This window comes from Triticum urartu, chromosome 7A (assembly GCF_056163025.1).
Source record: "Triticum urartu cultivar PI428250 chromosome 7A, HENAU_Tu73, whole genome shotgun sequence".
NCBI classification, from domain to species: Eukaryota; Viridiplantae; Streptophyta; class Magnoliopsida; order Poales; family Poaceae; genus Triticum; species Triticum urartu.
The window spans coordinates 109,539,584-109,564,502 of NC_141879.1; the positions used below are offsets into that span (position 1 = coordinate 109,539,584).

At 52.1% G+C, this 24,919-nt stretch overlaps 1 protein-coding gene across 1 annotated transcript; it reads right to left on the minus strand.

The window, feature by feature from the left end:
• Positions 1-22,550: 22,550 nt before the first annotated feature.
• On the minus strand, positions 22,551-24,281 carry LOC125521166 (uncharacterized). The gene is made up of 2 exons (XM_087537520.1): positions 22,946-24,281; positions 22,551-22,873 (listed from the first exon to the last, which is right to left on the minus strand). The coding sequence occupies exons 1-2, from the start codon at positions 24,161-24,163 to the stop codon at positions 22,727-22,729; spliced, it is 1,365 nt and encodes a 454-aa protein (XP_087393646.1). The 5' UTR covers positions 24,164-24,281; the 3' UTR covers positions 22,551-22,726.
• Positions 24,282-24,919: the final 638 nt, after the last annotated feature.

The window sequence follows — 24,919 nt, forward strand, 5'->3', positions numbered from 1 at the left end:
TGTTACAGGCAACCGAAAGAAAGCAGAAGAGTGTTTTCAGAAAGGCTCAAAGATCGCTGATGCTCAGATGGCAGTGGTCGAGCTACAAGAGTACCAAAAGACTACCGATCCGAGTGAATTGCTATGAGCCAAGAAGCCTGCTTCAGAATCAGCTTTTCAGTCGTCCGGTGAAACAAAGCCAGTCCACATTCACCCGACCGACCCCGATGCTGCCCCGACTCACATCTCAACGACGCCCGACTCCAAATAAGAAGAAGCGCTCGTCCAGATCCTTCGTGAGAACTGGGACATTTTCGCATGGAAGCCCTCTGACATGCCTGGAGTTCCCAGAGGGCTGGCTGAGCACCGTCTACGAGTCGACCCAAAATTCAAGCCTGTGAAGGAACATCTTCGACGCTCTGCCGTCCAGAAGAAGCAAGCCATTGGCGAGGAGGTAGCTCGGCTCTTAGCAGCGGAGTTCATCCGAGAGATTTACCACTCCGAGTGGCTCGCCAATGTCGTCATGGTCCCCAAGAAGGACAAGTCACTTCGCATGTGCATTGATTTCAAACATATCAATCGGGCTTGCCCGAAAGATCATTTTCCTCTCCCACGCATCGATCAAATAGTCGACTCGACTGCGGGGTGCGAGAGATTGTCTTTTCTAGATGCCTATTCCGGGTACCATTAGATCCGTCTGTATGGACTCGACGAGATCAAAACGGCTTTCATCACTCCATTCGGATGCTTCTGTTACGTCACCATGCCGTTCGGCCTCAAGAACGCCGGAGCCACGTTCATGAGAATGATTCAGAAGTGTCTACTCACTCAAATCAGTCGGAATGTGGAGGCATACATGGATGATATTGTGGTCAAGTCATGGAAAGGTTCCGACCTGCGGGCTGACCTTGCTGAAACCTTTGCCAACCTCAGGAGGTATGATATCAAGCTCAATCCATCAAAGTGCACGTTCGGAGTTCCAGGTGGAAAGTTACTCGGTTTTCTCGTTTCCGAACGGGGGATCGATGCCAATCCTGAAAAAGTTGGCACCATACTCCGGATGAAGCGTCCTGTACGCGTGCACGATGTCCAAAAGCTTACAGGCTGCTTGGCCGCTCTAAGTCGATTCATTTCTCGTCTCGGTGAAAAGGCGTTGCCTCTTTACCGACTGATGAAGAAGTCTGACAAGTTCGAGTGGACTTCCGAAGCTGACGCAGCATTTGCAGAGCTCAAAGCTCTGCTCTCCACCCAGCCGGTGCTTGCTGCCCCAATCAGCAAAGAGGCTCTGCTGCTTTACATTGCAGCCACATGACAAGTTGCCAGTACAGTACTTACGGTCGAGCGGGAAGAAGAAGGAAAGGCCTTCAGAGTTCAGCGCCCAGTCTATTATCTGTCTGAAGTTTTGACCCCTTCAAAACAAAGATACCCTCACTACCAGAAGCTTGTATATGGGATTTACATGACCACGAAGAAGGTTGCACATTACTTCTCTGACCACTCCATTACAGTCGGCAGCGACGCCCCACTGTCAGAGATTCTGCATAACAGAGATGCAACTGGTCGAGTGGCGAAGTGGGCGATTGAACTCCTTCCCTTAGATATCAAGTTTGAAGCAAAGAAGGCTATCAAGTCCCAAGCAATCGCAGATTTCATCGCCGAGTGGATTGAACAGCAACTTCCGACTCAAGTTCACTCGGAGCACTGGACCATGTTCTTCGATGGATCTAAGATGATGAATGGTTCCAGTGCTGGGGTAGTTCTAGTCTCCCCCGAGAAGATAAGCTCAGATATGTTCTTCAGATTCACTTCGATTCCTCCAATAATGAAGCAGAATATGAAGCACTTTTGTACGGGTTGCGCATGGCCATTTCACTCGGCGTCCGTCGCCTCATGGTTTATGGCGACTCAGATTTGGTAGTTAATCAGGTGATGAAGGAGTGGGACGTCAGAATTCCGGCTATGACTGGTTATTGCAATGCAGTGAGAAAGCTAGAAAAGAAATTCGAGGGGTTGGAGCTTCATCATATCCCCCGACTGAAAAATCAGGCAGCTGACGATTTGGCGAAGATAGGCTCCAAGAGAGAAGCCATTCCCAGCAACGTGTTCCTGGAGCACATTCACTCGCCGTCGGTCCAAGAAGATCCTTTTACAAAAGAAGCCCCGCAGCCGAAAAGTGCCACAGATCCGACTGAAGTCGAAGTTCCTGCTGTGGTCGACCTAATCATGGAAGTCTTGGCAATCACTCCCGACTAGACGATACCGTACATCGCGTATATCCTAAGGAAAGAACTCCCAGAGGACGAGGAAGAGGCTCGACAGATCGTCCGCCGATCCAAGGCCTTCACAGTCATAAAGGGGCAGTTTTATAGAGAAAGCGCGACTGGAATTGGTCAGAAGTACATAACACCAGAAGAGGGTCGGATAATCCTTGATGATATCCACTCGGGGACCTCTGGTCACCATGCGTCCTCTCGGACCATTGTGGCTAAAGCATACCGAGCGGGATTTTACTGGCCTAGAGCAAATGAGATGGCAAAAGAGATAGTCGACAAGTGTGGAGGGTGCCAGTTCTACTCCAACATGTCACACAAGCCTGCATCAGCCCTGAAGACCATTCCACTCGTCTGGCCCTTTGCCGTCTGGGGACTAGACATGGTTGGTCCACTGAGAACAGGCAGAAGTGGTTTCACTCATGTGCTTGTGGCAGTCGACAAGTTTACCAAATGGATTGAAGCTAAACCTATCAAGAATCTTGATGCTTGCACTGCTATCAGTTTCGTCAGAGGACTAACATTCAGATATGGAGTCCCGCATAGCATCATCACTGACAATGAGTCAAACTTCGATTCAGACAAGTTCAAAACTTTTTGCGCCTCTCAAGGCACTCGAGTCGACTACGCATCGGTCGCCCATCCCCAGTCGAATGGACAAGCTGAAAGAGCAAATGATCTGATTCTCAAAGGACTAAAGCCTCGACTGATGCGTGATCTCAAGCACACGACAGGTGCTTGGGTCGACGAGATTCCGTCAGTTCTGTGGGGATTGAGGACCACCCCTAACCGGTCGACTGGAAGAACTCCATTCTTTCTGGTTTATGGAGCCGAAGCAGTTCTGCCAGTGATCTTCTTCACAACGCGCCCCGAGTCGAGCTTTACACCGAAGATGAAGCAGAACAGGCCCGGCAAGACGCAGTCGACCTCTTAGAAGAAGAGAGGGACATGGCCACGATCAGATCGACCATTTATCAGCAAGACTTGCGTCGATTCCACGCCCGGAATGTGAAGAGTCGAGCCTTCCAAGAAGGATATTTGGTCCTCTGAGTGGATCAACAGAAACCACACAAGCTTGCTCCTACTTGGGAAGGCCCCTTCATCGTCACCAAAGTCCTCCACAATGGAGCGTATCACCTCTACAATGTTGATCGCCAGATCGACGAGCCACGAGCTTGGAATGCGGAACTACTCCGCCCGTTTTACACTTGAGTTCTCCCTTGGACGAGATGTAATAAGAAAAATTTCTGCAGTTTATTTTTATCAAAGACAAGAGTATTTCAATAATTGCTGTCACTTCTGTTTGCTTACAAAATCCCCCAGTGGGTGACTTAGCTGCGAATCCGTTTCGCCTAAGTTCGAAAAATCCTACCGAGTGGAGAGCCAGACTCCCACTCGGAGACTTAGCTGCAGCCCAGCGCTCGCCTAAGTTTGAAAAAATCCTACCGAGTGGAGAGCAAACCTCCCACTCGGGGGCTTAGCTGCAGCCCAGTGCTTGCCTAAGTGTTCAAAAATCCTACCGAGTGGAGAGCAAACCTCCCACTCGGAGGCTTAGCTGCAGTCCAGTACTCGCCTAAGTTCTTCCACTAAGAGAATTAGCTGCAGTCAGCACTCGCCTAAGTTTGAAAAATCCTACCGAGTGGAGAGCAAACCTCCCACTCGGAGGCTTAGCTGCAGTCCAGTACTCGCCTAAGTTCTCCCACTAAGAGACTTAGCTGCAGTCAGCACTCGCCTAAGTTTGAAAAAAATCCTATCGAGTGGAGAACAAACCTCCCACTCGGGGGCTTAGCTGCAGCCCAGTGCTTGCCTAAGTGTTTGAAAAAATCCTACCGAGTGGAGAGCAAACCTCCCACTCGGGGGCTTAGCTGCAGCCCAGTGCTTGCCTAAGTGTTTAAAAATCCTACCGAGTGGAGAGCAAACCTCCCACTCGGAGGCTTAGCTGCAGCCCAGTGCTCGCCTAAGTGTTTAAAAATCCTACCGAGTGGAGAGCAAACCTCCCACTCGGGGGCTTAGCTGCAGCCCAGTGCTCGCCTAAGTGTTTAAAAATCCTACCGAGTGGAGAGCAAACCTCCCACTCGGGGGCTTAGCTGCAGCCCAGTGCTCGCCTAAGTGTTTAAAAATCCTACCGAGTGGAGAGCAAACCTCCCACTCGGGGGCTTAGCTACAGCCCAGCGCTCGCCTAAGTGTTTAAAAATCCAACCGAGTGGAGAGCAAACCTCCCACTCGGGGGCTTAGCTGCAGCCCAGCGCTCGCCTAAGTGTTTAAAAATCCTACCGAGTGGAGAGCAAACCTCCCACTCGGGGGCTTAGCTGCAGCCCAACGCTCGCCTAAGTGTTTAAAAATCCTACCGAGTGGAGAGCAAACCTCTCACTCGGAGGCTTAGCTGCAGCCCAGTGCTCGCTTAAGTACAAGACACAACCCAATCCGTGAGTCGACTGCTACCTTCCCCTTCGGAGCTGCGCCGCAAATACAAGGTTATTCCGAGTGGAGATCAAGATCCACTCGACGAATCAAACCACGAAGATATTCAACGAGAGATCAAAATCAGATAAAGCCTAAAAGGTCCCAGACCTCAGATCAAAATACTCAAGCCCTCGGCTCGGCGGAGTTTAATGGTTACAAATCCACTCGGCATTCCGAGGCAAATTTAAAGTGAAGCATAAAAGTTTTTCATTCCTCAGGAGGAGGACTGGAAGGGGCGGCGAACTCGTCCAAGTCGATCCCGTCTGCAATACGAGTGGCAGCAGCAATAAAAGTCTCCATGAAGTCCTGAAAGTTGTGCTTCCTGGTATTGGCAACTTGGATGGCGGCCAGCTTTTCTTCTCGCGCCTCCTTGCAATGGACGCGGACCAGAGACAGAGCGACATCAGCACCACATCTAGCAGAAGATTTCTTCCATTCCGCCACTCGACCCGGGACTTCATTCAGTCGGACCATCAGGGACTCGAGGTCGTTCTGAAGTGTCATTCTGGGCCAGAGTGGTGTGTCGATCCACGACATCGCAACCTTCAGCCGAGCAAGATAATCAACAACTCTGGTAACACGAGACTCCAGTCGGAGCACGTTTATAGCAGCCTCGTCCTTCACGAGAGAATTGGCGGGATCCAAGCCTGGCTCCACTCGACTGGTTTCCTCTTTGAAGCTCTGGAAGAATTCTGCAAACACGATTCAAGAATAAGACAGTGGCCGTACGCGGGCTCGGCAACTACAAGACAGCCGGGTTGGAATAATTACCTTCGAGCATGACGAACAGCTTCTTGGCGAGTCCACCGAGATAAGCCTCCAGATCTTTTACCCTTCCCCGCCATCTCATCCGCCTTGTCGTGCAGAGCCATCTTTTCTTTCTTCAATCGACTGGCATCTCGATTAGCTGTCTCGAGAGCAGTTTTCAGTCTGGAGTTCTCCTGTTCAAGAGTTCCGACCGAAGCCAGCTTCTCTTCTGCGAGCTTCGTTTTGCTCGAGGCCTCCTTCCGTGCCTCTGCAAGGTCTTGATCATTCTTCTTCAGAGCTTCCTCCAGTTTATCTGCGGCGCGTCGAGTGGAACCAACATCAAGAATGGACAAGAAAGAAAAGCCACCCGTTAAGAATGGAGAACCTCACCAGCCATACCTTTTGCTTCTTCTTGCGCCTTCTTCAAATTCTCCTGAGCAAGCTTCAAGTTAAGGTTGAGCTGGATCTGCTGATTCTCCAATTCAGTATAGCGAGCTACAAGTTCGCAAGATTTCTGTAAAAATAAAAATCAGTCGACAGACGTCCAAGATAAGTTGCTTTCGAATAACTAAGAGACAATGATGACGTTTCTAAGACCACAGCCGAATCAAAAACATTCGACAGTAGTCTCGGGGACTACACCCAGTGGGTGCACTCAGCGTGCCCCCACTGGTTCGACCAAAAAAAAGAGAAAGAGAGAAAAAGTCGACTACCCGCAGTCGACCGGATACAGTTCCACTCGACCTGGCCCGACCAAACCGAGTGAAGAAATACAGCTACAGCAACACAATGTAAAGACTACAGTCGACTGCCAGCAGTCCACCGTAGTCTCGGGGGCTACACCCAGTGGGTGCACTTAGCGTGCCCCCACTCGTCCAAGGATTGGCAGACACACCCAGTGGGTGTACAGATACAGATACAAAAGATCTTCGGAAAAGAGACTCTTCAAACAGCATATCATAACAGACCAAGTGTTGAGTCGACTGACCTGGACGTTGCTCTGAAGAGCCAAACTCGCGTCATAGGCTGCTTGGCTGGCCTCCCGAGCCATCTTCACTTGCTCCATCATGATCCCCACCCGGCGTATAGCCTCTTTTGCAGCAGCCGCTTGGTCCTCAGGGACGGGGTATGCGCCAAAAAGCGAAGACGGATCCGCAGTCGACGATGAGGGCCGCGCACTCGCCAGAGGAACGGCGAAGGTCACAGAAGCCCGAGTGGTGTCACCACCATCCCGAGCCACGGCCTCGGACTCCGGAGCGGATTGGGGGGTCTTGTCAGCCGACGCCCTCTTGTGCCTCCTCACTCTCAACGGACCATTGTCGTCGTCATCCGGGAGGTCGATAACATGAGGAGGGGCTACAAAGGAAAAGTTCAATCGACCAGGGTTGCAATAAATGATCAGTCGACTCAAAGCGGAACGACAGTAATCGTACCAGGGTTGGAGGTAACAGCATCCTCCATCTCTTGGTCGTCGTCCTTGGCGGAGACCTCAGAAGTAGCAGCGCTGCAAATCTCGAAAGTCAGTCAGTTGGCTCAATGAATCGACCAAGGATCTGTCCATGGTCGACAAAGGAAAGCAAGTTTTATTATTACCCGAAAATGGTAGGGACAGCTATCTTCATCTTGGGCAGAGCCTTGGGCGGCTTGGACAGCGTCGTGCGTGGGTGCTTGGGAGCCTTCCCAGTCGGCGTAGGAGAAGAGGTCCGAGGGCGTTTCGACAACTGCCCAACAGAAGCAGTCGCCTTGCCACGTTCCCGCGCTGGGTCGTGTGTGTGCTTGGACCGCCCCTCTGGGCGAGGGGGTTCGACCTCCTCCTCCTCCTCCTCTTCGCTGGAGTCGACGTTGTCGTCTCCCTCTCCTTCACCGTCGGACTCCCACTCGCCTTGGTCGTCCCCACTCTCAACTCCGCTCGCCTCCCCTTCCTCAGTTGGCTCCTGAGCCCCGTTGGGCGTCGAGTACATCTTGGTGGTCGCCTGGAAAGCAATAGACAAGACGAAAGTCAATCGACCAACTCAAAAAAGACCAATGCAAAAAACAAGATTTCAGTCGGGAGCATAAAGACATACCTGGTCCACTTCATACGAGTTGTCGAGTGGAGTTACCCTCCTGGCTCCTCGGGGGTTGTCTTTGTTCCCCGTGATGCTCGACAGCCACCCCTCCAGCATCTCGTCGGTGACCTCCTCCGGGTGGATCCGAGTGGTGTCATCAAGACCCGAGTACAACCACATCGGGTGGTCACGGGCCTGGAGCAGTTGGATACGCCTCTGGAGGAAGACCCCCAGCAGGTCCATCCCAGTCACACCCTCACGGACAAGCTCGACCACTCGACCGGCCAACACTTTGACTTGGGCCCTTTCCTCCGGCGTCACTTTCAGAGAAGTGGGTTTTTCAGCTCGGTCGAGGGAGAAAGGAGGAAGACCAGTCGACTGTCCTGGGGTCGCCTGGTCCTGACAGTAGAACCAGGTCGCCTGCCAACCACGGACCGACTCCGGGAAAGTAATGGATGGAAAACAGCTCTTCCCCCTCGTCTGGATCGCCAAGCCCCCGCACAACTGGATCACCTGCGTCCTCTCGTCACTCGACTTGGCCTTCTTGACCGATTGAGAACGGTAGGTAAAGATGTGCTTGAAAAATCCCCAATGGGGGCGGCAACCCAAGAAAGCCTCACACATGGAAATGAAAGCGCCAAGGTATACAATGAAGTTGGGAGTAAAGTGGTGGAGCTGCGCTCCGAAGAAGTTCAAGAAGCTTCGGGAAAAAGGATGGGGCGGCAGAGAAAACCCTCGGTCGATGTGGGTGGCTAGGAGCACGCACTCACCGTCGCGGGGTTGAGGTTCGATCTCTCCCCCCGGAAGACGCGCGGCTTCGTGGGGAATGACTCCCCCCTCGACCATGTCGTCGAGATCCTCTTGCCGAAGCACCGACGGCATCCAGTCGCCCTGAATCCAACCTTTGGGCAGAGTGGTCCTAGAGGAAGATCCGCCCCGAGCAGACCTCTTCCCTTTCCCCGCCGCCGCCGCCTTCTTCGCGTGCTCCAGAGCAGTCGTCTTGCCCTTCACCATCGTCGCCGGCGAAATCTCGAACGGGCTTGCGGCGCTAGGGTGAGAACGGAGGTGGCGGAAGGACTTGCGAAGGGACAGAGGAAGAAGAAAGCAGAAGGGAGCGCACTGTTTGGAAACCCCCGAGCCGGCAACTTATAAGGGGCCGCTTCCGAGTGGCTGACTGGTAGGCCCAGGCTATCCAGTCAAATCCCGCAGCAGACGCGCGCGCAGTACGTGGTGAAAAAGGCGATGCGGGGATCAAGGAGCTTCCGCTTTATCGCTTCCGATTACTACGGCCGCTCCCGTCCCGCGCGCTTCCCAAAATCCGAATCCTGCGACATCCGCGGGCCACAGAACAACTTGTAAAAACAGAAGACCCCGATCACGCCGGCGCTCAGTATGTCACAAGTAAAGAAATTCACTCGACGATAGGCCTGGAATGGATCAAGGCGACTGAAAGAGGTTGATAACGTCATCCGTGACGATTGGCCCAAAACGAGGCACTCGTGTAGCCCAAAGAACCAGTCGGGAAGATCCCCAACTCTTTCCCCACTCTAACCTCGATCCATTCGGGGGCTAATGATGAAACTATGTACCTAGGGTAGGGGCACGGACCCGTCCAAAGAGCCCTACCCAAGGACATCCCTAGAAGAAGTCACCTTTCAATCGACTTGAAGGTATCTCACTCGACGGGTTCAAGACACTCGACCAAGAAGCTACCACTTGACCATGAAGCTAGCCACTCGACCGCCAGGAGATCTGAAGTCACTCCGCAGGCAAACGGTCGGCTATTAAGTAGTCTTTATGGTCATTGTAGCACTCTATTAGGGGCGTTACCAGTAACGCCCAACCTTAAATGTACCTTAAACCCTGCATTACTGAGGGCAGGAGAGGGCCGGCGAACTTTATATAAGCCACCCCCCTCCTCAGTATGAAGGGTTCGCACCTCTGTTATTCACACGCTAGTAATCCAGTCGGCCGCCTCCGGGCACCGAGACGTAGGGCTGTTACTTCCTCCGCGAAGGGCCTGAACTCATACATCTTGGTGTGTTTACAACTTCCCAATAGCTGAGATCTAGCCTCTCCATACATACCCTCCTACATCACTGTCAGAGTTAGAACCACGACAGGCACCTCGGACACGACCTTGCACACACCTCACGTATTATCAGGCCAACTCCACAGCGCGACCTTATCCTGTCCGGCCTCATCCGTTTAGAGTAAAAGGAACAAAAAAGGCGGCCCAGTGCGTCGGAGCAAACGGACTTTTGTCCGCTTTGTGTCCGCTTTCGACCCATCCGCGGTCCAAGTTTGCGCCGCTTTTGGGGTGAAACGGACACCACGCGGATACGCGGGTCGTCTGCGCGTGTCCTACCCTGGCCCGCCCGTCAGTGGCACAAGACGGGCCTTTTTCTATCCGCCCCCTCCCTCCCTCCGGCCGCATCCCCTCCACTCTTCCCCATTCTTCCCGTCGCTGCCGCCGCCGCCGCCGCTGCCATTGCAGCCGTGCAGTTCGGACGCGAGCTCGCCCAACCCCTTCCCCTCGGCGCCGCCGAGCTACCCAACCACGGCCACCTGGTTTGCGCACCCGCCGGCCGGTTTTGAGGCGGATCCTGTCGGTCTTGAGCTCGGCCGGCTGTGGGAGGCCGGGCCGCGCCATGGACAGGCCGGGCACCTCGCCGGAAGGCCCTGGCAAGGCCGCATGTAGGCAGTGGCTCCTCCTCTAGCCGCTCGGATCTGCACCGTCGGCGGTCCGCCGGCAGATACACGAACGGCGGTCGGCCGGGCTCGGTGCTTACCCAAAAGCTCGCCGGCGCACCATTGCCACTAATTAAGTGCGACCACTGCCCAAGGATGGTCGTGCGCCGCGTGTCTAAAACGCCGGAACATCCCGGATGGGTGTTCATCAAGTGCTTAAACGATGGGGTATGCGCTTTTTTTAGCTTCGGTTTGTGCTCTAGATTTAACTAGTTGTGCTAATTTCAAATTTTGTTGTGTAGAACGGATGCAAGTTTTCGTATTGGGAAGAAGAGTACATCGATATATTGATAGAGCAAAATTTAGTACATGTTCGTGCACTTTTAGCTAGCATAGAGGCTGTAAATGAGACAAGTGCACTTGATGCTAGATTAGAGGCTAGACACGAGACTAGGTGTGAGGAGGAAGCAACATCGACTTCCGGCTTGAAGAAGAAAGGAGGATGCCAGATCGAGCCTTCTAGCTTGAAGAAGAAAGGAGGATGCCAGATCGACCCTCCTCCACAGATCAACAACGAGTGCATCGAGAAGGCCCTAACCCAACTCAAGGGAGTAGTTATGGAAATTGGGTTTCTTCTAAAATGTATTCTTTTGGTTCTTGTTTTTTTGGCCTTGCTTTACTAGTCAAAATGTGATGATGCATTTTCCATGTATCAAAAATGAATGATGAAATAAAGTTAAGGACTTGCAAAGAAATAATACGCGGACAAGATGCGCCCGGGATGCGTCCGCGCGGTGGGCGCACGGCCACTGCATCCCATAACAGGCCCGGATACGACCCCAAATTCCTATCCAAAAAGACAAAAACAAAATAAAACGGACATCCGTTTGGGATCTTGCGGTGGAGTTGGCCTTGCCTACATCTACATGCATACAAGCGCATGCGCATACAAATAGTACCCTTCTTTTGCGTGAATCAACCAGCAGACATGCCTAGCAGAACGAGCTGGGCTACATGGACACATGGCTACGAGCACAAGATTGGCTACAGGCTACGGCCAGAGTCTACATCAGTCGGGTGCAAAAAGGGGCAAAGCCAGTAAATGTGACGCATGCCGCTGCAGCAGGGTACGAGTGGGCAGCCTTCGAGACGAAGATATTGCCAGCATTGCCGTCCATCGGGTACGGCTGACCTGAGGATCATGTGCCATTCAGCCATTGGCCAGCCTTTCGTCGGGCCATGACGTTTGGATGGCAGGGCCATTATTCAGGCTCGGGAAGTGCTTCCCTCCTGGCCTCCTCACCATTGTGTTTTTTCTCTTGCGAGGTCCTCGCCATTGTATTTCTTCTCAGAAGTTCATGCCTCGTGCCCTCACTTCGTCACCGACCCCCGCTGTGTTCAACGCTCCCACCCATGTCTCCTGAGAAGCACTACTGCATGGATATCTCGTTCATTACATGCACCCAAGCTGAGCTCCTGTATTAAAAAAAATCGATTTAAATGTTTCACAAATGTTTTTATTATTTTGTGGATTTTTACTACAATCCGAAAAATCATATCCGAATTTGACTAAACGTACATTGCTAGAAGGCCTGAAAAATGCGAGCGGAGGTGTCAACTCTAGGACTTCAACTCTGATGGACTGAATATACCATTGTCTTCCTAATCATCCAATCACATGTAGGGTTACAATGTTGAATTTTCTTGACAATGGTCTAGTATGGATTTCTCTTCCTTTTTCTTCATGTGTGAAATGAATTTTGATCTCAAGTTTCTAAGAGTTGCAGACATATGTCTTGCGACATGCATGCAATGTTTCAGACTTTTCTGAAATATTTAAATTGATTTATTTAATGCAGGAGGATGGTTGCTTGTGATGAACGGGAGCATTTGATACTCGTCCTCTCATGGATTGAACCGACACATAATTTGCATGCACGCACGCACGTTGTGTGTGTGTGACTTGACTTGTTAGTAATGGCGTGTTGTAGACAAAGGCAGCATTGTCGATTCTGGCACGGGCAATACAAGGGGGTGACACTCCCTGGCATAATTGAGGAATATTCAAAAACTTTAGGCATGTGTCTTTTTTTAGAAAAAGAAAACAAACATACCTTTTTTTTTGAGGAATGCATATGTTACTTTGTCCCTTACTCCCTCGTTTGAGTAATGCATTTTGGGAAAACGTCGACGGTGAAAAATAATACTTCCTCCTTCCATCTATATAAGGCCTAACCTCAAATTTCATTTTTCCATCTATACAAGGCCAAACGAGCTAACCAATGCATCTCCCACTGTATAGATGGAAGGAGGGAATAGGTCGCCGGAAGTGGATTAAGAGCACTCGGCGACGCAGCCCTCTGGAATCACCGCCGCTCACCTACTAGCTCGGGATCAGCGCCACCATTTACAAAATGTTTTGTTCGTGTGAATACAAATCCAACGCGTAGAAACAAACAGTTCATACCTGTGCTTATAATGACAGATGGAAAGCGTGTGAGGTTTGGTTGTGTAAGGTGGTAATAAATGACTGTGCACTCATTTAATATGTCTGCAATTTCGTGGACAAAAAACTTGGTGGAGGTCTTTTGGTTTGTGGGATTTAACATGGTAAAAGGTGTGTTGAGGTAAAATAGTGCACGAGAGAGGGTTGGAAGTTGACGTGGCTGCAGTAAAAATATCCGGTGTACGTGGTAGGATTCGTACGACCATGTGCATGGAAGGGTCATATGAAAAAACCTAATGAATATCATCATTGGTGGCTAGATTTTTGAAAACATTATTAAGATTAGCAATAATAGAGATTACATAGTATTTGTTGGTGAGGGAGTCCTGGATTAGGGGGTGTTCGGATAGTCGGACTATACCTTCAGCCGGACTCCTGGACTATGAAGATACAAGATTGAAGACTTCGTCCCGTGTCCGGATAGGACTTTCCTTGACGTGGAAGGCAAGCTTGGCGATGCGGATATTCAAGATCTCCTACCACTGTAACCGACTCTATGTAACCCTAACCCTATCCAGTGTCTATATAAACCGGAGGGTTGTAGTCCGTAGGCAATCAACTCCATATACAACAATCATACCATAGGCTAGCTTCTAGGATTTAGCCTCCTTGATCTCGTGGTAGATCTACTCTTGTACTACCCATATCATCAATATTAATCAAGCAGGACGTAGGATTTTACCTCCATCAAGAGGGCCCGAACCTGGGTAAAACATCGTGTTCCCTGCCTCCTGTTACCATCCGGCCTAGACGCACAGTTCGGGACCCCCTACCCGAGATCCGCCGGTTTTGACACCGACATTGGTGCTTTCATTGAGAGTTCCTCTGTGTCGTCGCCTTTAGGCCCGATGGCTCCTTTGATCATCAACAATGATACGGTCCAGGGTGAGACTTTTCTCCCCGGACAGATCTTCGTCTTCGGCGGCCTCGCTCTGCGGGCCAATTCGCTCGGCCACCTGGAGCAGATCGAAAGCTACGCCCCTGGCCATCAAGTCAGGTTTGGAAGCTTAAACTACACGGCTGACATCCGCGGAGACTTGATCTTCGACGGGTTCGAGCCACGGCCAAGCGCGCCGCACTATCTCGAGGGGCATGATCTAGCTCTGCCTCCGGACAGTGTCCTGGAGGCCGCACACGCATCGGTTCCGACCCCTAACTCGGAACCTATTGCGCCAATCGAGGATGAGCGGTTGGACGTCACCTCGGGGGCTGCGATCCCGAAAGCGATTGAGCCGAACGCTAGCCCCGCACTCTGCACGACCTGTGACTCCGTGGACCCGGACTCCTCCCCGGACTCCGAACCCCCCGCGCCCCTGCCAATCGAATCCGATTGGGCGCCGATAATGGAGTTCACCGCCGCAGACATCTTTCAGCATTCGCCTTTTGGCGACATCGTGAATTCTCTTAAGTCTCTCTCTTTATCAGGAGAGCCCTGGCCGGACTACGGTCAGCAAGGGTGGGATACGGACGATGAGGATATTCAAAGCCCACCCACGACCCACTTTGTAGCCACTGTCGACGATCTAACCGACATGCTTGACTTCAGCTCCGAAGACATCGACGGCATGGACGACGATGTAGGAGATGAACAGGAACCAGCACCTGTAGGGCGCTGGAAGGCCACCTCGTCATATGACATATATATGATGGATACTCCAAAAGATGGAGATGGCGATGGAATAGTGGGGGATGACGCCCCCAAGAAACAGCCAAAGCGCCGGCGTCAGCGGCGCCGCTCTAAATCCTGCCAAAGCAAAAATGGTGATTCCGGCACGGGAGATAATACTACCCCGGATAGCGCCGAAGAACACCCACCTCAGCAAGATTCGGCACAAGAAGATGGAGAAGCCAGCCCTCATGAGAGAGCGGCAGACCGAGAGGTCGAGGATGATAACTATACGCCTCCCTCCGAAGACGAGGCATGCCTCGATGACGACGAATTCGTCATACCATCAGACCCCGCCGAACAAGAGCGTTTTAAACGCAGGCTTTTAGCCACGGCAAGCAGCCTCAAGAAAAAGCAGCAACAGTTTAGAGCTGCCCAAGATTTGCTAGCTGACAGATGGACTGAAGTCCTTGCGGCCAAAGAGTATGAACTCGAACGCCCCTCCAAGAGTTACCCGAAGCGCAGGCCGCTACCCCGATCAGAGGAGAAAGCACCTACATCACCAGCGCATGACATGGCAGACCGGCCACCTCGCGGCTGCGACAGAGAGGCCTCTCGGCCCTCCACCCAAGCCATGCCCCGACGTCGCTCAACCAAGGCACGGGAAAATGCGCCCGACCTACGAGACATACTGGAGGATAAGGCAAGACAAACAAGATCGATCTACGGATCGTGCAGGCACCCTACAACATGTGACAATGATCTTCACGCCGGATACAACAAATCCGGCCGGGCCGAACACAACAGACATAGCTCTTCCGAGCTACGTCGTGATATAGCCTAGTACAGAGGCGCCGCACACCCGCTATGCTTCACGAATGAAGTAATGGATCATAAAATCCCAGAGGGTTTCAAACCCATAAACATCGAGTCATACGATGGCACAACAGATCCGGCGGTATGGATCGAGGATTATCTCCTTCACATCCACATGGCATGCGGCGATGATCTACACGCCATCGAATACCTCCCGCTCAAACTTAAAGGACCGGCCCGCATTGGCTTAACAGCTTGCCAGCAGACTCAATCGGTTCTTGGGAGGACCTGGAAGCCGCATTCCTCGACAACTTCCAGGGCACTTATGTGCGATCGCCGGATGTCGATGACTTAAGCCACATAATTCAGCAGCCAGAGGAATCGGCCAGACAATTCTGGACACAGTTCCTAACAAAGAAAACCAGATAGTCGACTGTCCAGACGCAGAGGCCCTAGCAGCCTTCATGCATAACATCCGTGATGAGTGGCTTGCTCGGCACCTGGGACATGAAAAGCCGAAATCCATAGCAGCCCTCACGACACTCATGACCCGCTTTTGCGCGGGAGAAGACAGCTGGCTAGCTCGCAGTAACAACTTATCAAAGAACCCTGATAATTCAGATACCAAGGACAAAAGTGGCAGGACACGTCGGAATAAGCAAAAACGCCGCGTTAACAGCGACAGCAATGAAGACACGGCAGTCAACGCCGGATTCAAAGGCTATAAATCCGGTCAGTGGAAAAAGCCATTCAAAAAGAATACTCAGGGCCCGTCCAGTTTGGACCGAATACTCGATCGCTTGTGCCAGATACATGGCACCCCCGAAAGGCCAGCCAATCACACTAACAGAGATTGTTGGGTGTTCAAGCAGGCAGGCAAGTTAAGGGCCGAAAACAGAGACAAGGGGCGGCACAGCGAGGACGAAGAGCCCAAGCCGCCGAACAACAATGGACAGAAGGGCTTTCCCCCACAAGTGCGGACGGTGAACATGATATACGCAACCCACATTCCCAAACGGGAGCGGAAGCGTGCGCTACGGGACGTATACACGATAGAGCCAGTCGCCCCAAAGTTCAACCCATGGTCCTCCTGCCCGATCACTTTTGATCGAAGGGACCATCCCACTAGCATCCGTCATGGCGGCTTCGCCGCATTGGTTCTCGACCCAATCATCGACGGATTTCATCTCACAAGAGTCCTCATGGACGGCGGCAGTAGCCTGAACCTGATTTATTAGGATCCAGTGTGGAAAATGGGCATAGATCCCTCAAGGATTAAGCCCACAAGAACGACCTTTAAAGGCGTTATACCAGGTACTAGGGGCACACTCTGAGCAAGCGTAGCAATGCAGCCCCAACCCCAGCTTTCGCGACATAGCGAAACCAGTACCTCGCGTACATAACTACGCCCTTGAAATACCATGGGCACAGGGGAAGGGGCACAATAACGGCATGCCCAAAATACGGCTTAAAACGTACTAGGGCTGCCGGATTCTTTTTTTTAATTTTTTCTTACTTTCAGGACTCCATACTTCGGACGACCTGTTCGGCAATTCGCCTGCCGCACAAACGATGCAAGATCCAGGGAGACAGACAAGCCATGCCGCATTATGGAACTCCCAGGTGGTCTCTATTACAAGCGGTATACCTGTTTTAAATACAATTCCGCGGCCTGCCTCTGGTCAGGACATACTGAATAGTCCAATATCTTTTGCTTACCGCACTATTTGCATCGTTCGGCTTTGATAAATAGCCTCTCTATAGACAATGCTTAGCTTCTTGTCTATTTTTTGCATTATCCTCTTTTCACATATATGTTTATTAAATGACATGATTGCACCCGCACACCATGATACGGCAAACACGCCAGGGGCTTCAGTACCCCTCATTATGGTGTGAGAAGTCCGTACACTTTCACAAGTGCGGCACCCCGAACTTATAGCACTATATGCATCGGCTCCGAATCATGATTTGGGTCAATAGTTGGGTTTGCCTGGCTCCTATGTTTTGGTGCCTTACGTTCCGCTATATCGGCTAAGGTAGCACTAGGAGAACCATTGCGATTGTGCCCCGGTTCAGCTGGGTTAAGCACCTCAGTGGAGAAAGCTAAAACTGATTGTCATGATGAGGCGACAGACCGGTCGTTGTTCGAGAGGTTTTTCGAGTCCCTAAAGACTTATGCCGCTTCGAGCGAGGAGCTGGCTTTGTCCGGCCAAGGCGTGGATAGCGCCCCGAACTCGGTCTTCCGAACTAGGGGCTTCGCCGAAATTTAAAATTATAGAGTTCTATGGCTAAGTGAGAGTGTTCAAGCATTATAGTCTGATTGCCTGGTTCGTTGTGCTGAGCGCCTCCCTCGAAGGACCCAACTATGGGAAAAAGAGCGCTCAGGTTTATCCCGAACACCCCAGCACTAGTGGCATGGGGGCAGAAGCCGACGACTGGCCATCTCTCAATTTTTTGATAAACGGCCGCACAGAAAGTAATATTTTAAATTCAATAAGCATTGCTTAGCGCATATGAATAAGTTTTCAGCGCACAGGATAAACACGAGCGAGTTCATTCAAAAATCACATCCTTGGTACATTCATCCGCCACAAAGCGGGCACCTGCAAGAACATCCTTGTAGTAGTTCTTGGGTTTGCGATGCTCCTTCCCCGGCGGCGGCCCGTCCTTCACAAGTTTCTCACCGTCCAGCTTACCCCAGTGCACCTTTGCACGGGCAAGGACCCGACGGGCACCTTCGATGCAGATGGAGCGCTTGATGACCTCGAGCCTTGGACAGGCCTCCACCAGCCGCCGCACCAGTCCGAAATAGCTCCCAGGCAGGGCCTCTCCGGGCCACAGCCGAACTATGAGGCCCTTCATGGCCTGTTCGGCCGCCTTGTGGAGCTCGACCAGCTGTTTCAGTTGGTCGCTCAAAGGCACAGGGTGTCCGGCCTCAGAATACTGAGACCAGAACACCTTCTCCGTCGAGCTGCCCTCTTCAGCTCGGTAGAATGCGGCGGCGTCGGATACGCTGCGGGGAAGATCTACGAATGCCCCTGGAGAGCTCTGAATTCGGGTAAGTAACAAGTAGTTACTTTTATATTTCTGCTTTGCATAAAGAATGCCTTACCCGCTGCTATCTTCCTCATCTCCTCCAACTCTTGGAGGGCCTTTTGGGCTTCGGCCTTGGCAGACTTGGCAGTCTCAAGGGCCGTCGCGAGCTCGGATGCTTGCGCCTTTGACTCAAACTCCAAACTCTCATATTTTTTCATAAGAGCCTGAAGCTCTTGCTGTACCTCGCCGACCTGAACCCCAAGTCTGTCTCGCTCGGTGCGCTCCGTGGCCGTTTTCTTTTCGGCCTCAGACAGCGCCTGCTTAAGGGTCGCCACCTCAGTCGTGGCCCCTACAATAAGCAGTACAATCCTGTTATTTTTTCTTTTTGCAATCGCGCCTTTTTATAGGCACTTTTTCTGTAAGGTATTTCTTACCTTCTTTCTCCTCGAGCTGCCGCTTGGCAAGGCCAAGCTCTTGCTCGGTCCGCTCGAGGTCCTGCTTCAGGACACCCACCTCCGCAGTCAGTGCGGCGGTGGATAGCAGCGAAGCCTGCATACGCATATTGACTCTTTTTGTTAGACTCATGCGAAATTTAATAGATCCTCTATTCGGCTTTTCTTTCCGAACGCCAAACAGAGCATCAGGGGCTACTGTCTATGCGGTAATATTTTTACATATTTTTACTTATCTCGAAGCCTGTTAGAAGGCTAGCGCAAGCTTCAGTCAGTCCGCTCTTGGCGGACTGAACCTTCTGGGTCACCGTACTCATAATAGTACGGTGCCCCTCGTCGATGGAGGCGCTGTCAAGCACCTCCAGCAGATTGTCCGGCACCTCCGGTTGGACGGAGGCCGCCGGCTCAGAAGGCTTGCTCCTCTTAGAAGGAGTTCGCCTACCGCGGTCCGGAACTGTGGAAGATTCCGGCACGGTGACCGGCACAAAGCCGGACTTGGAGCCCTGGGGGCCTTATCCCCTTCACTCCTGGAGTCCGGGAGGTTGCCCTGCGGCTCCTCCGGGACCACCTCCTCCTACCTCGGAGCTTGTCGCGACGCCACTTCGGCGTCGTCTGCAGTGCGGGGGGAGACAGCGGGCGGAACTGAGTTCATGTCCGATGAGTCCAGGGAGCCGTCCGACGATTCGTCGAATTCGGCCCGGGGCGGACTGCATAATTACATTCGACATTAGGGAAAGCTGTGCAACAAAGGAACATCATGAGTTATTCTGATATCCGAACTTACGATTTCGCCGGACGCTTGGCCCTGTTTGGCCACTCCTCTTTGCCCTCTTCGGCGTTGGGGGAATAGTCCGGCAGAGGGGTCTTCCTTTTTCTAGACCCCTCGGCCTCCCCCGTTGGGGCGGCCTTCCTCTTCTCTCCTCCCTCCGCTGGGGGGGGGGAGTTTTCTTCTTCCTCCTCCTCGTTTTCGCGGGAGGAGGGCGTCTCGGAATCGTCAGATGACGAGTCCGACATCACCACGTTACGGGCACTCTTTCGAGTCCCCGTGGTCTTCTTCTTCTTGGCCTTCTTCTCCGGCACCACATAAGGCGCCGGAACCAGCAACTTCACTAGTAGAGCTGGGGCTTTGGGCAGCGGAGTAGGACAGTTAATCAGTCCGGATATCACCCGCCAAGCCTGTCAAAGGTAAGGGAGTTTAGATCCCGCATAGAGTCAAACTATGAAGAAAGCTTAACATCCTGTAAAAGGTGAAGATAGCTTACCTCGCTAGCGTGACGCTGCGAGCTGTATCCGCGGTCCTCGGAAGCGGATGCGGGAGCATCGGCGCCCTTGAATAGCACCTTCCAGGCATCTTCGTACGTCGTGTCGAAGAGCCTGCTAAGGGTTTGGTGCTGCGCCGGGTCGAACTCCCACAGATTAAAATCCCGTTGTTGGCACGGGAGGATCCGGCGGACGAGCATAACCTGGATTACATTAACAAGCCGGATTGGCTTGTTCACCAGGGACTGGATGCATGTTTGTAATCCGGTCACCTCTTTTTCGTCACCCCACGACAGGCCCGTCTCTTTCCAGGACATAAGCCGCGTGGGGGGTCCAGATCGGAACTCGGGGGCTGCGGTCCATTTCGGATCGCGTGGCTCGGTGATGTAAAACCACCCGGATTGCCACCCCTTTAGGGTCTCCACAAAAGAGCCCTCGAACCATAGGAGTTGGCCATCTTGCCCGCCATGGCGCCTCCGCACTCCGCCTGGCTGCCGCGCACCACCTTGGGCTTGACGTTGAAGGTCTTGAGCCAGAGGCCGAAATGAGGGCGGACGCGGAGGAAAGCCTCGCACACGACGATAAACGCCGAGATGTTGAGGATGAAGTTCGGGGCCAGATCGTGGAAATTCAGGCCGTAATAGAACATGATCCCCCGGACAAATGGGTGGAGTGGAAAACCCAGTCCGCGGAGGAAGTGGGGGAGAAATACTACCCTCTCATGGGGCCTTGGGGTGGGGAGAAGCTGCCCCTCTTCAGGAAGCCGGTGCGCGATGTCCTTGGACAGGTATCCGGCCTTCCTTAGCTTCTTGATTTTTCCCTCCGTGGCGGAGGAGACCATCCACTTGCCTCCCGCTCCGGACATTGCTGGAGAAGGTTGAGGTGGGAAGTGCGGGCTTGGGCGCTGGAGCTCGGGTGCGCAGGAAATGGATAGGCAAAGGAGGAAGAAGGCGTAGGTAAAAAGATGGATCCTTGTCCCCTTATATGGGCGGATGCGGTTGTGCGTCCCCACCTGCCTAGTAAAACTCGCTTGCCTCCCAAGCGCCGTGATAAGTGGCGCGGTTGGGTTACCCACGTCCGTATTGATGAGAATCCCGTAAAAGGGGGTACACGATCTCTGCTTTGACAAGACGTGCCAAGGAAACCGCCTCGCAAAACACGCTGAGGTGGAAAAGTGAAAATGATTCGAGTGAAGGACTTGGCTGTAGTGTGATGACGCACTGCGGAATACGTCAGCATATTTGATTTGTGTTAATATTATTCTCTCTATGGCAATATGTGGAAGCTTATTTTGCAGAGCCGGACACTACTCTTTGTGTTTACAATCTTCTATGAAGGACTTGGAGGAGGAACCCGCCTTGCAATGCCGAAGACAATTTGCGCGCCGGACTCGTCGTCATTGAAGCCTGGTTTAGGGGCTACTGAGGGAGTCCTGGATTAGGGGGTGTTCGGGTAGCCGGACTATACCTTCAGCCGGACTCCTGGACTATGAAGATACAAGATTGAAGACTTCGTCCCGTGTCCGGATGGGACTTTCCTTGGCGTGGAAGACAAGCTTGGCGATGCGGATATTCAAGATCTCCTACTATTGTAACCGACTCTATGTAACCCTAACCCTATCCGGTGTCTATATAAACCGGAGGGTTGTAGTCCGTAGGCAATCAACTCCATATACAACAATCATACCGTAGGCTAGCTTCTAGGGTTTAGCCTCCTTGATCTCGTGGTAGATCTACTTTTGTATTACCCATATCATAAATATTAATCAAGCAGGACGTAGGGTTTTACCTCCATCAAGAGGGCCCGAACCTGGGTAAAACATCGTGTTCCCTGCCTCCTCTTACCATCCGGCCTAGACGCACAGTTCGGGACCCCCTACCCGAGATCCGCCGGTTTTGACACCGACAGTTGACCATTGTCTGTCAGTTGATGACAGATGACATTAATGCCCTAGATTAGATACAAATCAATCTAGACTTAACCTTGCGACATGGTATAGCTATTTTGTAATACTGATGTGGTAACATGGCCTGGATGTGCTGACTAGCAGGGTGATGATGATGCGGTGGAATTTCCTGTCTACGGTAACATGAAATGGATGGAAGAGGCTGGTGCATGCATTAACATGAAATAGGTGGTTGGGCGTTGGTAGTTGAGTTCAATCTCTGTGATAAGGACAGAGACTTTGCTCTCCGGGGACAGAAGCGCGTGGACCTCACTTTTGATATACGGAACAGTGGAAAGCGCATACGATCTGAAAATGTTATGAATACAGTAGGGCTACTTTAGTGTGTGCGGATCCCAAGACGCCTGCATGGTCAGGATTCCGATGAGCGTCGGCGCCGAGTGCTCCTATGCAATTTCGATAGGTCGCCGCTTTAAAATGAGAATAGTAAACTAAATGTCGAATTTTGAGACTCTTTTCTCCTCTAAAATCCAAGTGGTGTCCAAGTAGTGGCAAACTGGGACGAAATAGATTTAAGAACGTTTTCCTTCACCAAAAATCTCACGTATGTAGACAGTTCATGAATGTTTGTTGACAAAATATATCAGATTTGCTAGATTTGTCACTATTTTTTTACTGTTTATGAGGGAGCATTTGAGTTTGCGAGTAGAAATTCCATGTCCCTTCATGGCTAGTTTCAATTCAAAAGACTAATTGAGACGACGAAATTAACATAAGCTTTCTTAAACTGCCAGAAATGACAATTAGTAGGTTTTCTTAGTTTATGGAAAGATATTGAGAAATTTGAATGGTGATACCGCTTAAACACTCCAGAGGTCACTGGATCTTAGACAGCGAGTCTCGTATAGCAAGGAAACGGATCACTCTCCTGCTACCCTCCTGACTACCTCCGCGGCACCTTCGCCTGGGCGAGCTCGCCGTTCGTCTCCTCCAGCTGCATCCGCAGCGCGGCGATCTCCGCCTCCCGCGCCAGCAGCTTCTCCTCCAACTCCAGAGCGTAGTCCAAGGAGAATGACACGTAGTTCGCCGCCTGCGCACAAATAATGTGAGCATGCTCCGGCGAGTGAAGAGCTTGAATTTGACACCGCCTTCTCTGGCATACCTGGAGAATCGCGACATAGCTTGACGCGACAACATCGGATGGCTCGGTCGCCGCAAACACGCGCTGCTGCGGTGGCGCGACCGCACCCTGCAGCAGCTCCCGTGCAGCCTCCCAGTCTGTGCCGTCTCCGTCGGCGAAGTCTCGTGGCTCCCGCAAGATTCCCGGCAGTGGCGAACACACGCTGGTGGGCACCAAGTGGCCACGGGCGGCAGGTGGAGCGTCCGAAGAAGGGGGACGGCCCTCCTCGCCGTTGGCCTCGTCCGGGCTACCTTTCTTCCCGCACAACGGCGATGACCCTGGCTCTGTTTTCACCTTCTTTGCCGATGCCGACGCTTGCCGGGCCATCTTCTCCGCCAGCATGGTTTTCATCATGTCGTAGACGGAGGGATCCATCCCTTTGGAATCGGTAGCAGCAGGAGTATAAGAAGGCGGTGGCTGTGGTGACAGCGACTCCGGCACCGGAGATATCATGGCGGCGGAAAGATTGCTGCTGCAGAGATACGCCCCCAGATCAACGGGGGAGCCTCCGTGAGCGCGCAGCAGCTTCGCGGCCAATTTCTTGTCCTCGGCAGAGAGCACGGGGTCCATGAGCGAAATCTTGGACGGCTCGCCCCACTCCACAGAGCAAGGCCAAGGCGCCGGCGACGAGAGGAAGAAGAACGCGTGCTTCCAATCCTTGATCTCATGCGGCAAACCCGTGAAGCGCAGGCCGGAGGTGTCTTTAGATCGGAAATAGTACCAGCCTCTGCGCTTAAGGTTGAGGACGACCAGCCGGAAGAAATGGCGAAAAACGGCCAGCAGCGGCAGCGACACGCCGGCGAGGTGGCAGAGCACCACGAAGCCCGCCATGGTGCGCCAGCCGTTGGGCGCGAGCTGCGTCGGGGCGAGGGCGAAGTGGGCGAGCACCTCGCGGAAGAAGGGGTGCAGCGGGACCCGCAACCCGGCCTCCAGCGCGCCCGCGTACACGCAGACGGCGCCCGGCGGCGGGGACGAGCTCGCGCGCAGGTCGCCGGCGGGGCGCGCGGCGTAGCGATCCTTGGGGACGCCGTATTTCTCGCACACCGCGTCGACCTCGTCCTGCGTGCACAGAAACGAGACGTAGTCCTCCGCGTCGGCGCGCCTCGGGGGGACGACGGCAGCGGCGTCATAGTCTAGGTCGGAGGCGGCGACATGGTAGTCTGGGTCGGAGGACGAGGAGTTGGAGGAGGGAGAAGACATCGCGGGCGTGGGTGCTCGTCTAGGAGGAGGGGGGGAGGACGGGAGACTCTGCTTTGTCTTGCCGAGGAGCTTTTCCTTGTGGACTGTACAGTCAAGTCACAGTCCAGCTGTGTGAACTCTGAACGAGAAAAGAGATTCTATCATGCATGGGATATTCATCTTGTAGGAGATTCGTGCACTTATCCCATGTAATCATTCTTTTATCTATAGCCACCGGACAACTTTATGAAGCAATGCTGCAGCAGAGTACTATGCTAGGTGGATGCACTATATTCCTACTAGTTCTCTCTCCGACACACTAGTATATGGATTTTATTTTAATCTTATAAACTTTAAACAAATATATTTTAAAATAAATATAGGATGAATAATCTGTATGAATGTGTGTCTTTCTTTCAATGATATGTTCGAAACAAATTCAATATTTAATATTTTTGCCAGTTTTGAATTTTGAGTTTTTGAAACACAGTGACACATGTGCAAAAATAGATTATTACATGATGATGGTTTTCACGTGGATATGTAACTACGTTTGTTTTCTTGCACACAATAGTAAGTTTAATAACAACGAAAAATAACGTCTACAAATTGGCATAAAACAAGGCTAACAATCATTGTTTTTATTGTTTCATCAACTTTTAAAATTCATATTTTAGAAAAAGATCTCATCGCCAGGAACAGAAATATGTAAGATCATAAATAAACAAAATTATTTAAAAACTACGACGGTTTTAAATATGAGACTGAACTTAAAAT

Coding starts and splice junctions, on each gene's coding strand:
- LOC125521166 (XM_087537520.1), bottom strand. CDS start 24,163: ATGTCTTCTCCCTCCTCCAACTCCTCGTCCTCCGACCCAGACTACCAT. Junction 22,874..22,945: donor GCTATGTCGCGATTCTCCAG/GTATGCCAGAGA, acceptor ATTTGTGCGCAG/GCGGCGAACTACGTGTCATT.